At 41.8% G+C, this 12293-nt stretch overlaps 1 protein-coding gene across 1 annotated transcript in view; it reads left to right on the top strand.

The window, feature by feature from the left end:
• The window catches only part of LOC311248905 (netrin-G2-like), a gene marked incomplete at both ends in the record, with an annotated part of 118877 nt that overhangs the window by 26178 nt on the left and 80406 nt on the right, over positions 1-12293 (top strand). The window contains 2 exon segments of the mRNA XM_084338134.1: positions 6-151; positions 697-935. Coding sequence (XP_084194260.1) covers positions 6-151; positions 697-935 — 385 coding nt within the window.

The following is a 12293-nucleotide window of genomic DNA, read 5'->3' as shown; positions in this document are numbered from 1 at the left end:
TTCAGGTGTGACATGGCAGCCATATCAGTATTATGCTGATGACTGTATGGAAGCCTTTGGCATGCCGGCCAAGCGTGTTGGAGACCTGGCGCCTAGCAACCTGACCCGAGTCATCTGTACCGAACAGTATTCTCGCTGGGTCGGGGCGAAGGTCTGTATATTCTCTTCTGCACAATTCATTGGTCCGGTTGAATAACTGAATAAGTTGAATGACTGGCTGAATTACTTGTGGGTTGGTTGATTGGTTGGTTGGTTAACTGATTATTTGACTGACTGACTGACTGACTGACTGACTGACTGACTGACTGACTGACTGACTGACTGACTGACTGACTGACTGACTGACTGACTGACTGACTGACTGACTGACTGACTGACTGACTGACTGACTGACTGACTGACTGACTGACTGACTGACTGACTGACTGACTGACTGACTGACTGACTGACTGACTGACTGACTGGTGGGTTGGTTGGTTGATTAACTGATTATTTGACTGACTGACTGACTGGTGGGTTGGTTGGTTGGTTAACTGGTTATTTGACTGACTGACTGACTGACTGACTGGTGGGTTGGTTGGTTGGTTAACTGGTTATCTGATGTATGAGTGTCTGGCTGGTTGATAGATGAATGACTGACTGGCTGCCTGGTTGATAGATTAGTGACTGTATTGATGAGTTGCTTGTTGTCTCCAGGAGCAGAAGGCTGTGGTGTTTGAAGTCAGAGCGCGCTTCGGGGTGTTTGCGGGTCCCAAGCTGATTGACATGGATGGCTTGTACAGCCGCCTGGACAGTGTGAAGGGGCTGAGAGACTTCTTCACCTTTACCAACCTCCGTCTCCGTCTGCTGCGCCCTGCGCTGGGAGGGACGTACGTCCAGAGAGACAACCTGCTCAAATACTTCTACGCCGTCTCAAACATTGATATACCTGCCAGGTAAATACCTCTATATACCTGCTAGGTAAATACCTCTATATACCTGCTAGGTAAATACCTCTATATACCTGCTAGGTAAATACCTCTATATACCTGCCAGGTAAATACCTCTATACTGTATACCAAGGCCACAAGACTGTGGTGAGAACCGGCAGACTCGGCCTAATCCAAAAACAAACAGCCCCAGAACTGTTGGAAAGAAAAATACTAACTTCACACAGAAAACAGACTGCATATTGATTGGAGATTCCACAACAAGGTACGTGGAAATGGCAAACACAGAAAATCGATGTCTAGAAAACACATCTGTGAAGGAGCTGACCAAAATACTTCCAACACTCATCGGGCCAGACATAACAAAAATTGTCAGTTTGACATCCTGCGAAGGAAAACGGGCACAGAGACATTGAAAGAGGATTTCACTTGCTTAATGAACACACTAGACAAATATCAGGATGTATCCATCAGTGGACCAATTGCATGCTATCGCAGAGGACAAGAAGCCTTTAGTCGACTCCTAAATTTTTTTTTATGACTTATACTTTATTGCATATTTTTTCTTTTTGCACACAGTACTTCAGGACAATACAATGAATGACATATTTTGCATCAGCATGGGTCAGTCCTGAAGGACAACATAGACACCTGGACCCCTAACGTCTAGGTTACACTGATACCCCCCATATGGGGGGGAAGACAGAAAAAAAATAAAAATAAAAAATAAAGACATTAGAATAAGTAAACCTAAACAAACGAAAAATTTTACCATAACAAAAAATAAATAAAAAATAAAAAATAGAAAGATAAATTAGACTAAGCCGAGAATATAATGGGAAGTAGTACCAAAACAGAAAGGAAACAAAAAAAAAAAAAAAAAAAATCTACATTAAAACATAGAGCCATTCTTGTCTACATAAACATGGTGCATTTGTCAGGTATTCTATACTCATGTGCATCGTCGCTGTCTTGGACAAGTGTGCCCCTCCTCCTTTTATAGTGAGTGAAATTGCAAATATTTCCCCCATTTGCTAATATATTTGTCTCCTTTCTCTCCTAAACTAAAAGATATTTTCTCATAGGCAGCTACCCTACCCAGTTCTCCACTCCACTCTCGGAATGACGGGCCTTCTGGTGCCTTCCAGCCTCTCATTATGATCTGTTTGCCTATCATTATACTAGTCTGTATCCAATCAGCTAGGGGCTTTGCGATATGGCTAAGACTGCAGGGATCCCCCAGGATATATAAACCAGAACAGAAATCATACTCCGTCCCTGTGACCTCTGTGATGTAGTCATGTATGTTACTCCAGAAGTCTCTGATTTTCGGACATGACCAGAGTGCATGGACTAGGTCCCCCTCCCCTGTGTGACATTTCCAGCAATCTGGGTTCTCTTTCAGGCCCAGTCTATACATTTTAGAGGGGGTCCAATAAATGCGGTGGAAGATCTTGAATTGTATTAGCCTTGTTCTAATATCCCTGGACACCTGTTTGGGGATCCCCGAGATTATATCCCAGTCCTCTTGCTCAAATGTGACCCCTAGATCCTTTTCCCAGACTATTTTGAGAGCAGAGGATATCCCACTGTCCTCCCTGTCGATAAACATGGAATAGTAGACCGAGGCCTCATGTCCCAACCCAGAAATAGCCAAAATCTTTTTCAGCAGGTCTGTACCCTGGGGGAGGGTCTGTGGCGAGCCAAATGTGCCTATGAGAAGATGCCTCAATTGTAAATATCTCCAAAATTGATTGTTGGCCAGCTGATATTGTTGAATCAGTTTTTCAAAAGATTTTAATGCATCGTCTTCATAGAGGTCCCCCAGGGTGAGGATGCCTTTGTCTATCCATTCCTTCCACATAAAGGGGGATCTGCATATACACAATTTTGGGTTGGCCCATAAGCCTGCTGACAGGCTTAAATGGGGGTTGATATGAAAGATGCGAGACACCTTCTTCCATACGGCCTGTATGTGAGAGATAATAGGGTGAGTTCGGGCAGTTGGTGGTAATTTAGCTGTAATATACGACAGTGGGGGCAGCCGTGTGTATACCGACTGCTCCATTATGTACCATGGAGGCGCTCTCTCAGGGGGCAGGGCCCACTGTGTCATATGTCTGAAACTGTAAGCATAATGATATAGTAATAATTTGGGGAGACCCAGGCCACCTCTGTCCACAGGCTGTTGTAGTTTACCAATACGCATCCTGGGTCTTTTACCGTTCCACAGGAATGTGTTGCATATTCTATCAAATTGTTTAAAATACTTGCTAGGTATTGCTATCGGCAGTGACTGGAGGAGGTAGTTTACTCTGGGAAAGCAGTTCATCTTAAGAACATTAACCTTGCCCCATAGTGACAAGAAAAGGGGAGCCCATCTCTCCACATCCGCTGAGATTTTGCCTAGTAGTGGGTCAAAGTTGACACTAACAATGTCGTTTACTTGCTTGGGGAAAAGAATCCCTAGATACCGAATACCCTTTTCAGGCCACTGAAAGGAGCCATCTTTAAATAGTGATTTGGGGCAGTAGGACGTTAGGGGAAGAGCCTCCGACTTCCACCAATTAACATTATACCCTGAAAATCTTGAGAACGTATCTATTGTCTTGAGTAGTGCGGGTACAGCATTGCCTGGGTCTGTAACAAAAAGCTAAATGTCATCTGCATAAAGCATACGTTTTTGGGCCGTGCCCCCCACTGTAACTCCAGGGAAACTTGGGTCCTTACGTATAGCTGCTGCCAGGGGCTCAAGCGCTAAACAGAAGAGCAAAGGAGAAAGGGGTGACCCTTGGCGTGTCCCGCGGCCTAGTTTGAAATAAGAGGAGATTATCCCATTTGTTTGCACCGCTGCCTCCGGTTGGTTATACAACAACTTCACCCATTTTATAAAGGTCTGACCGAAACCAAACGCCTCCAGGGTTGAAAATAAGTACTCCCATTCTACGCTGTCAAACGCCTTTTCCGCGTCCAGTGAGATGGCGGCCGTTGGTTCATTATCGCTACTGACTGCCCACATTACATTGATAAGGCGTCTGACGTTATCAGACGAATTTCTTTTGCGAATAAACCCAACTTGGTCAGGATGCACCAGGGAGGATATTACTCCATCCAAACGGTTTGCCAATATTTTGGAAAGCACTTTTACATCCTGGGAAATCAGGGAAATTGGACGATAATTCTTGCATGGACGATAATTCTTGCACTCGGAGGGTTCCTTATCTTTTTTCAATATTAAAGATATCAAGGCCTGTGATAGGGTGGGGGGTAAATAGCCTCTATCCAAAGCTTCAGTATACATACTCTGCAGTAGAGGTGTCAACTCTGTTGAGAAGCATTTAAAGAACTCAGCTGTAAGACCATCAGGCCCCGGCGCTTTACCGGACGGCAATTTCCTAATAACCTCTGCTATTTCATCTTCTGTTATTGGGGCGTCTAAATACTCACGTTGAGCCGCGTCTAATGTAGGGAGATCCAGCCCGCTAAAAAATAAAGGAATTTCCTGCTGTGTCGCCTTGGAAGAGGAAGTGTAAAGACCCATGTAGTATTCTTTGAAAGTATTGTTAATATCGCTAGCCTTAGTCACGACGGCTCCCCCCTGTACCTGAATAGCCGAAATAGTGGATGATGACTCCTTGTGTTTAATATACCTGGCCAGCAACTTCCCGGCTTTGTCCCCCGATTCAAAGTAATTCTGCCTGGCCCTAAACAATCCAAACTCGACCTTCTGTGAAAGGATACAGTTATACTCATATTTTAATTGAGTTACAAGCCTTAAGTTATTTGGTGATATTTTTTGTTTGAGCTGACCCTCCAGCAGCATTTTTTCTAAATCGCCCATTTTTTTGGCGTTCTGCTTTTTCTTATATGATGCATATTGAATTACGTGACCCCTCACAAAAGCCTTCAGAGCTTCCCAAGCAACCCCTGCTGATGGCGCAGAAGGAACATTTGTCTCTATATACATATCAATCTGATTTTTCAGCATGGCTTTAAAGTCTGTATCCTGCAATAGAGACGAGTTAAATCTCCATCTAGAGGACCTCTTTGCACGGTCAATGGGGAGCAGCTCAAGGGTCACCCTTGCATGATCTGACACTATAATGTTGCCAATTGAACAGGCCAATGTAGATGGGAGCAGATCTTTAGAGATAAAAAAAATAATCAAGCCTTGAGAATACACCGTGAACCGAAGAAAAAAAAGTATAGTCCCTCCCCTTAGGATTTAGAGTACGCCAAGCATCTACCAGCCCCAGGGCAGAACACATTCCTCCCACTGTGGAGGTTAATCTGGGGGGTCTAGCAGTGGTTGGTGTACTCATATCCAGAACAGCATCCATAGTAATATTCAAGTCCCCTGCCCATATGATTGGATAGTCACCCATGTCATTTAATTTACATTCCAGGTCAGTAAAAAACATTGGGACATCCCCATTAGGAGCATATGTATTGGCTAGGATAAATACTTTCCCCTGAATCTCAGCCAAAATAATGACAATCCTCCCTTCTTCATCTTTGAGTTCTCTCAGACATTTAAATTGCAGCTGTTTGTTCACTAGTATAATGACTCCCCTACTTTGACTGGTACCGGCACTGCAGAACACGTGACCCACCCAGCCCTTACATAAGCGCTTTGATTCATCCAATGACAAATGACATTCCTGCAAAAACATTATATCATACCTGGAGGATTTCAATTTATAAAGTACCTTGTTCCTCTTGATTACATTACCCAATCCATTTACATTCCATGTGGCGAGGCACAGTTTATTATTATTCTGAGCAGATATGGGCGTGTAGAATAGTAATAATGACCGATGATATACTGACAACTAAGTGAAGTATCGACAAACGCAGGGCTCTTGACAAAAAACAATAAAAAAAACATGACACGCTGTAAACAAAACATAGCGTGATGAAAAAAACACAAAAAAAAAACTAAAACAAAAACACAGACAGATACGATTCTGGTCCATGATCCGTCGGTAGAGTGGTTCGCTCTGAGCGCCGCCCACCCGCGGCATTGTTTTGGCAAAAGTTTGCGCACGTTTGTCATAAAGTGACATCATTCATTCTCAATGAATTAGCGAGAGTCCAGCTCGTTTAACGCTAAAGGAACGCTAACGGGATATTGAAGGACAGCCGGTAGGCTAGTAAAAGGAAATGAGAAGAAATAAAAATTAAAAATAAAAATATCAACCCCGCTCATCCATAACGAGCGAATATAGAACAAGTCATACCGCAAATGTCATACGTGGGGGATAAGTAGCAAGTAACCAAGTCACTGCATTGTTCTATAGTCTTGTAGGCTAGTCCCCCGTTGGCTCACAGTCAATATACTACACCTTACCGGCTAGGATGATTCCCTTTCATACCGCTGCACTCAGCTGGACCTTGAACAGGTTAGCAGCCCTCAGATAAGCTAGCGAGCTAGCCAGCCAGCTTGCTCAGCGAGCTTCGGATGAAATCCATGGCTTTCTTCGGGTTGTCAAAGCGCCTGGATCCCTCGCCGGTGTCAATTCTGAGTGTGGCCGGGCGCTGCAGTGCAAATTTAACCTGCCGTTCATGTAGGGCTTTCTTGCAGTCTTTGAAGGCATCCCTCTTAGCCTGTGTGCCCCTGGAATAGTCAGGGAAAATCATGACTCATTTTCCATTCCATCTCAGCTCTCCCTTCTCCTGCGAGGCGCTTAGGATCTTGTCTCTATCTCCCGAGCGAAAGAATCTTGCGATCAACGTGCGGCTTCTGCTTCGGTCCTCCGGGGCGGAGCGGGGAGTCAGTCTGTGAGCACGCTCGATGTACCACCCCTTAGCGGGGGTAGTGATGCCCAGCAGCTCCGGTATGAGATTCTCGAGGAAGGTATTTGCGTCCCCTGTCTCTCTGCCCTCCGGTATCCCGACAAAGCGTAGGTTATTGCGTCTGCTTCTGTCCTCCATGTCGTCCATTTTATCACGAATAGCCTCCATCTCAGCTCTGGTAGCGGGTGGTTCAGACTGTAGCTGTTTGTCGGCGTCCTCCAGAAAGCCCAGTCTCCCCTCCACGTCACTGATCCTTGACACGAGTGATGTCAGTTTCCCTTCCATCGACATGGTGGCTTTGCGAATTTCACCCAAGCTTTGCATCTCTTTAGATATTTTCTTCAGGATTATAAAAATATTCGCTATGTCCTCCCCCGTCGAATTTGCACTTTCTTCTGTAGTAGGAGATTCATCATCGCCATCTTGGTCCACGTTGGGACCCCCCGAGCGTAAACCTTCCTTTTTAGTGGTACTCTGAGATGGGTTTTTCTGTTTGCTCGCCATTTTCAGACTCCCAAGATGATCGCTCCTCTATGATGACTTTGTTGTGTCTATTTGCCGACTAAGGATACTGTTTTAGGATATAAATCAAGATGCCGCTGCGAGCAGCTCTCTCTCAAGCGGCCATCTTCTTCACCGCGTCACGTGGTCTCGACTCCTAAATTTTAATTCATGGTTAGAATCTGCCTGTCTTACACACGGACTGAATTTCATTGACAATTTTAATGTGTTCTGGAATAATCCTGAACGCTTTCAGAGGAATGGATTCTTCCCAAACCGCCTTGGTTCGAAGCTTCTAGCAGCAAACCTACGTCATGCCTTCCAAGTGACTTCCAAGGGCATCAAACTCGTGATACAAGCACGAGCACAAGGCGTCCTGTCCCCAGACAAGGCCATCATGGCCACCAGCAACCCGCTTGATCAAATGTCCCAGAGAGCGCTAATCAAACCAGCTCATCATGCACTAGAGGAGATGGACAATCTGCTAGCACCAAAAAGTGTATTAAATGAATAGTACAAACACCATGCCATCTTTCAAAACATACCGGTAATCTTAACCAGCCAATGGCATGGTAAAAGCTATAACAGATATACACCATCAATGCGTTCACCTGCTATTAACCTCAAAGCCATCAAGGTCAAGCCAAAGCAGACCTCCTCTAAAGAAGTCCAAATAATAAAATTAGCCCTCCTAAATGTCAGATTATTGAATAATATTTTTTTTTAGTAAATGATCTGATTAAAGAAAATAACTTAGATTGCATTTGCCTAGTAGAGACATGGCTAAATAATGACACAGCTACATCAATAATGATTGAGGCTTCTCCACCAGACTATAATTTTTATCAAATACCCAGAAAAAATAGAAGGGGTGGCGGAGTTGCAGCAATTTTCTCCTCAAAACTCTTGTTTAGAATCACGGAACTAGGCGAGTTCATGTCGATGGAATATCTTGCCATTGAGCTGAAAACAGAATCAATCATTATTGTCACGATTTACCGACCGCCCAGACACTCACCAATATTTATACAGGAGCTCTCTGAACTGATCTCATTATGTGTTACCGGATATGATAAGGTGATCCTAAATGGAGACTTGAACATCCATTTTAATAAGAAAACAGACTCCAAAACTATAGAGCTAGAAAATCTACTGGATAGCTTTGACCTAACACAACATATAACAAATGCAACTCACAAGCTTGGAAATACATTAGACTTAGTTATAACAACAACTGGGCTAAGCATAACAAATGTCTCAATAACTGAATTACCTGTCTCCGACCATCACTGTATATTTTTTGATACTCAAATAACCCTTACTAAAACAAAAAAAGAAATCATAGTTAAAAAGAGGCTCCTAAACGACAAGGCTGAATCAAAGTTCATTAATCTTATCAGATTACATGAACCACACAATCATGACAGCTCTCTAAATGAAATGGTAGAAAATCTCAATGATGCACTGTCATCTGTATTAGATTCTGTCGCCCCACTAAAAATGAAAAAGAAAAAAACCAGAGCCTCGCCCTGGCTGAACTATAATGCTGTCAACAAAGAAAAAAGGAAATGTCGTGCAGCAGAGCGAAAATGGAAAAAAACAAAAACCACCACATGCTGTGATATATACAAAGATGCTTTAACTGCTTATAATAAAACCATCCGCTTAGCAAGAAAGACTACTTCTCTAAAATCATTACAGAAAATGCTGGAAACTCCAGAATCCTTTTTTCCACTATTAACCTACTACTCAACACTGCCCCTACACCTCCTCAGTCTTCAACGGTTAAGTGTGAAGAACTTGCACTATTCTTTAACAACAAAATAACCTTGATCAGGGCCAGCATTACTCATGATAGAAATAAAGCTGATTGCAGCAAACCGTGCAATGTAACCATGAGAAGTTTCACATGCATCACATTAGATGTACTCTGCAAAACTGTCTCAGAATGTAACTCCTCCACCTCAGACATTGACCCTATGCCTACAGCTTTCTTCAAACGGGTGTTTAATAGTGTTTCAAGCCCTGTGCTAGATATCATAAACACTTCCCTTAGAACTGGTATTTTTCCAGATGCCTTTAAAACAGCAGTTGTAGGGGAGCTCCAGTAGCTCACCACGTACCGCGAGTGCTATTTCAGCGCCGTGGACAACCGCGCTCGCGCGGATCTGGGGCTGAGCGCGTTCGAATCCCGGACGGCAGCCGTGCCTTTCCCAGAGTGTCTTTCCCCCCCATCTGAACCCTTTTAGCCTGCTTCTGTCGGTCGAACTTGACCAAGTATGAATGCGAAGAAAAAGCGATAAACGCTAAAAGAACCAGGTGACTGGTCAAAGTTTAAAAAAAAAAAAACAGCAGTTGTAAAGCCATTACTAAAAAAACCTAACTTGGATAGTAATGAAATGGCAAATTATCGTCCAATATACAACCTACCATTCATTAGCAAAGTACTTGAAAAGATAGTTTCAGTTCAAATAAATTCCTTTCTTGAAGAAAACAACATCTTAGAAGAATTTCAGTCGGGATTCAGAAAATATCATAGCACTGAAACTGCCCTCACCAAAATAATCAGTGACCTCAGGCTAAACTCTGACGAGAATAAGATCTCCATCCTTGTCCTGCTAGATCTCAGTGCAGCATTTGATACAATCGATCACGATATTCTAATCGATCGTCTTGAAAACCTTGTCGGTTTCTCAGAACATGTACTAAGCTGGTTCAAAACATACATCAGAGGGAGGAAATTCTATGTTAGACTAGGAGAGCACATGTCTGATATATACGACAACAACTATGGAGTTGCACAAGGGAGTTGCTTAGGTCCTTTACTCTTCTCCCTTTACATGTTACCGCTGGGTGATATCATCAGAGAACATAATGTAGATTTCCATAGCTATGCGGATGATACACAACTGTACATATCTGCTGAACCAAATGATACAGCGATCAGCTCCATTACAGACTGCTTACTGGCAATAAATAAATGGATGAGTAAGAACTTCCTGAAACTAAATGAGAACAAAACTGAAATTCTAATTATCGGCCCCAAAACTAAAAAAGAAACGTTAATAAAGAACCTAGGAGGACTAACCCCTTGGATCAAATCTGAGGTCACTAGTCTCGGGGTTATCATAGATTCAGAACTGAACTTCAATTCTCATATTAGCAAAGTAACGAAAACATCGTTCTTCCATCTCAGAAATATAGCAAAAGTACGACCATTTATTAATCAGAACGATGCTGAGAAGCTAATTCATGCATTCATATCTAGCCGGTTAGACTACTGTAATGCACTTTTCACAGGTCTCCCTAAGAAAACCACAGAGAGGCTTCAGCTAATCCAAAACTCCGCAGCCCGACTGCTAACTAGAACCAAAAGGAGAGAGCACATTAGTCCAGTCTTAGCTGCTTTACACTGGCTTCCTGTAACATTTAGAATTGACTTTAAGGTCCTTCTCCTTACATACAAAGCTCTAAATGGACAGGGACCTAGCTACATCACCAACACTCTAATAAATTACACGCCAGCAAGAACACTGCGATCATCAGCTGCTGGACTACTAGAGGCTCCCAGAAACAGTCAAAAGAGGATCGGTAATGCAGCCTTTATCAACTATGCCCCAAAACTGTGGAACAAACTACCCCAAAACATCAGGGAAGCCAACTCGCTAGACATCTTCAAAAGACAGCTTAAAACTCTCTTTGCTCAGGCATTTCAATGACTTACCTGCACTATTCTTACCCTGCCTACTTTACTATGCTAATTTTATCTTATTTTACACTGCCTATCAAATTCATGTGTCGGTTATCACACTTTTTACTTCTTACTGATGACTATTTTTAAACTGAATCATTTTAAACTATTTTTCACACTTTTTACTGTAACCTTGCTATTTACATTTTTTACTGTTGTTGTATGTCCGTTCTATTTTATAATTTTTAGACTATTTTTAAACTTAATCATTTTAAACTACTTTATTATTTGTATTACTGAATAGAGAGCCTATTAGGATGCTAGATCCTAATGTGAAACACTGTGATTTACCATACCCTGCCTATCAAATTCATGGGTCGGTTATTGCACTTTTTACTTCTTACTGAAACACTGTGATTATTTGTATTACTGAATAGAGAGCCTATTAGGATGCTAGATCCTAATGTGAAACACTGTGATTTACCATACCTTGCTATGCTCGCTCATGCCTGTATTTTTTATGTCTGTTCTATTTTATAATTTTTAGACTATTTTTAAACTGAATCATTTTAAACTATTTTTATTATTTGTGTTACTGAAAACTGTAAGCGGAGAGCCTATTGGGATGCTAGATCCTAATGTGAAACACTGTGATTTGCCATACCTTGCTACCTGTCTATCTTTTTATGCCCGCTTATGCCTATTTTTTACTGTTGTGAAGCACTTTGAACTGCAACCTCTGTATGAAAAGTGCTATACAAATAAAGTTATTATTATTATTATTATTATTATTATTATTATTATTATTATTATTATTATTATTATTATTATTATTATTATTATTATTATTATTATTATTATTATTATTATTATTATTATTATTATTATTATACCTGCTAGGTAAATACCTCTATATACCTGCTAGGTAAATACCTCTATATACCTGCTAGGTAAATACCTCTATACTGTAAACCTTCTAGCTAAATATTTCTATATACCTGCTAGGTAAATACCTCTATACTGTATACCTGCTAGGTAAATACCTCTATATACCTGCTAGGTAAATACCTCTACTGTATATACCTGCTAGTAAATACTTCTATATACCTGCTAGGTAAATACCTCTATATACCTGCCAGGTAAATACCTCTATACTGTATACCTGCTAGGTAAATACCTCTATATACCTGCTAGGTAAATACCTCTATATACCTGCTAGGTAAATACCTCTATATACCTGCTAGGTAAATACCTCTATACTGTATACCTGCTAGTAAATACATCTATATACCTGCTAAGTAAATACCTCTATACTGTATACCTGCTAGGTAAATACCTCTATATACCTGCTAGGTAAATACCTCTATACTGTATAC

The sequence above is a fragment of the Notolepis coatsorum genome (assembly GCF_963971535.1).
Source record: "Notolepis coatsorum genome assembly, chromosome: 2".
NCBI classification, from domain to species: domain Eukaryota; kingdom Metazoa; phylum Chordata; class Actinopteri; order Aulopiformes; family Paralepididae; genus Notolepis; species Notolepis coatsorum.
This window is presented reverse-complemented; position numbering and strand designations above follow the sequence as displayed.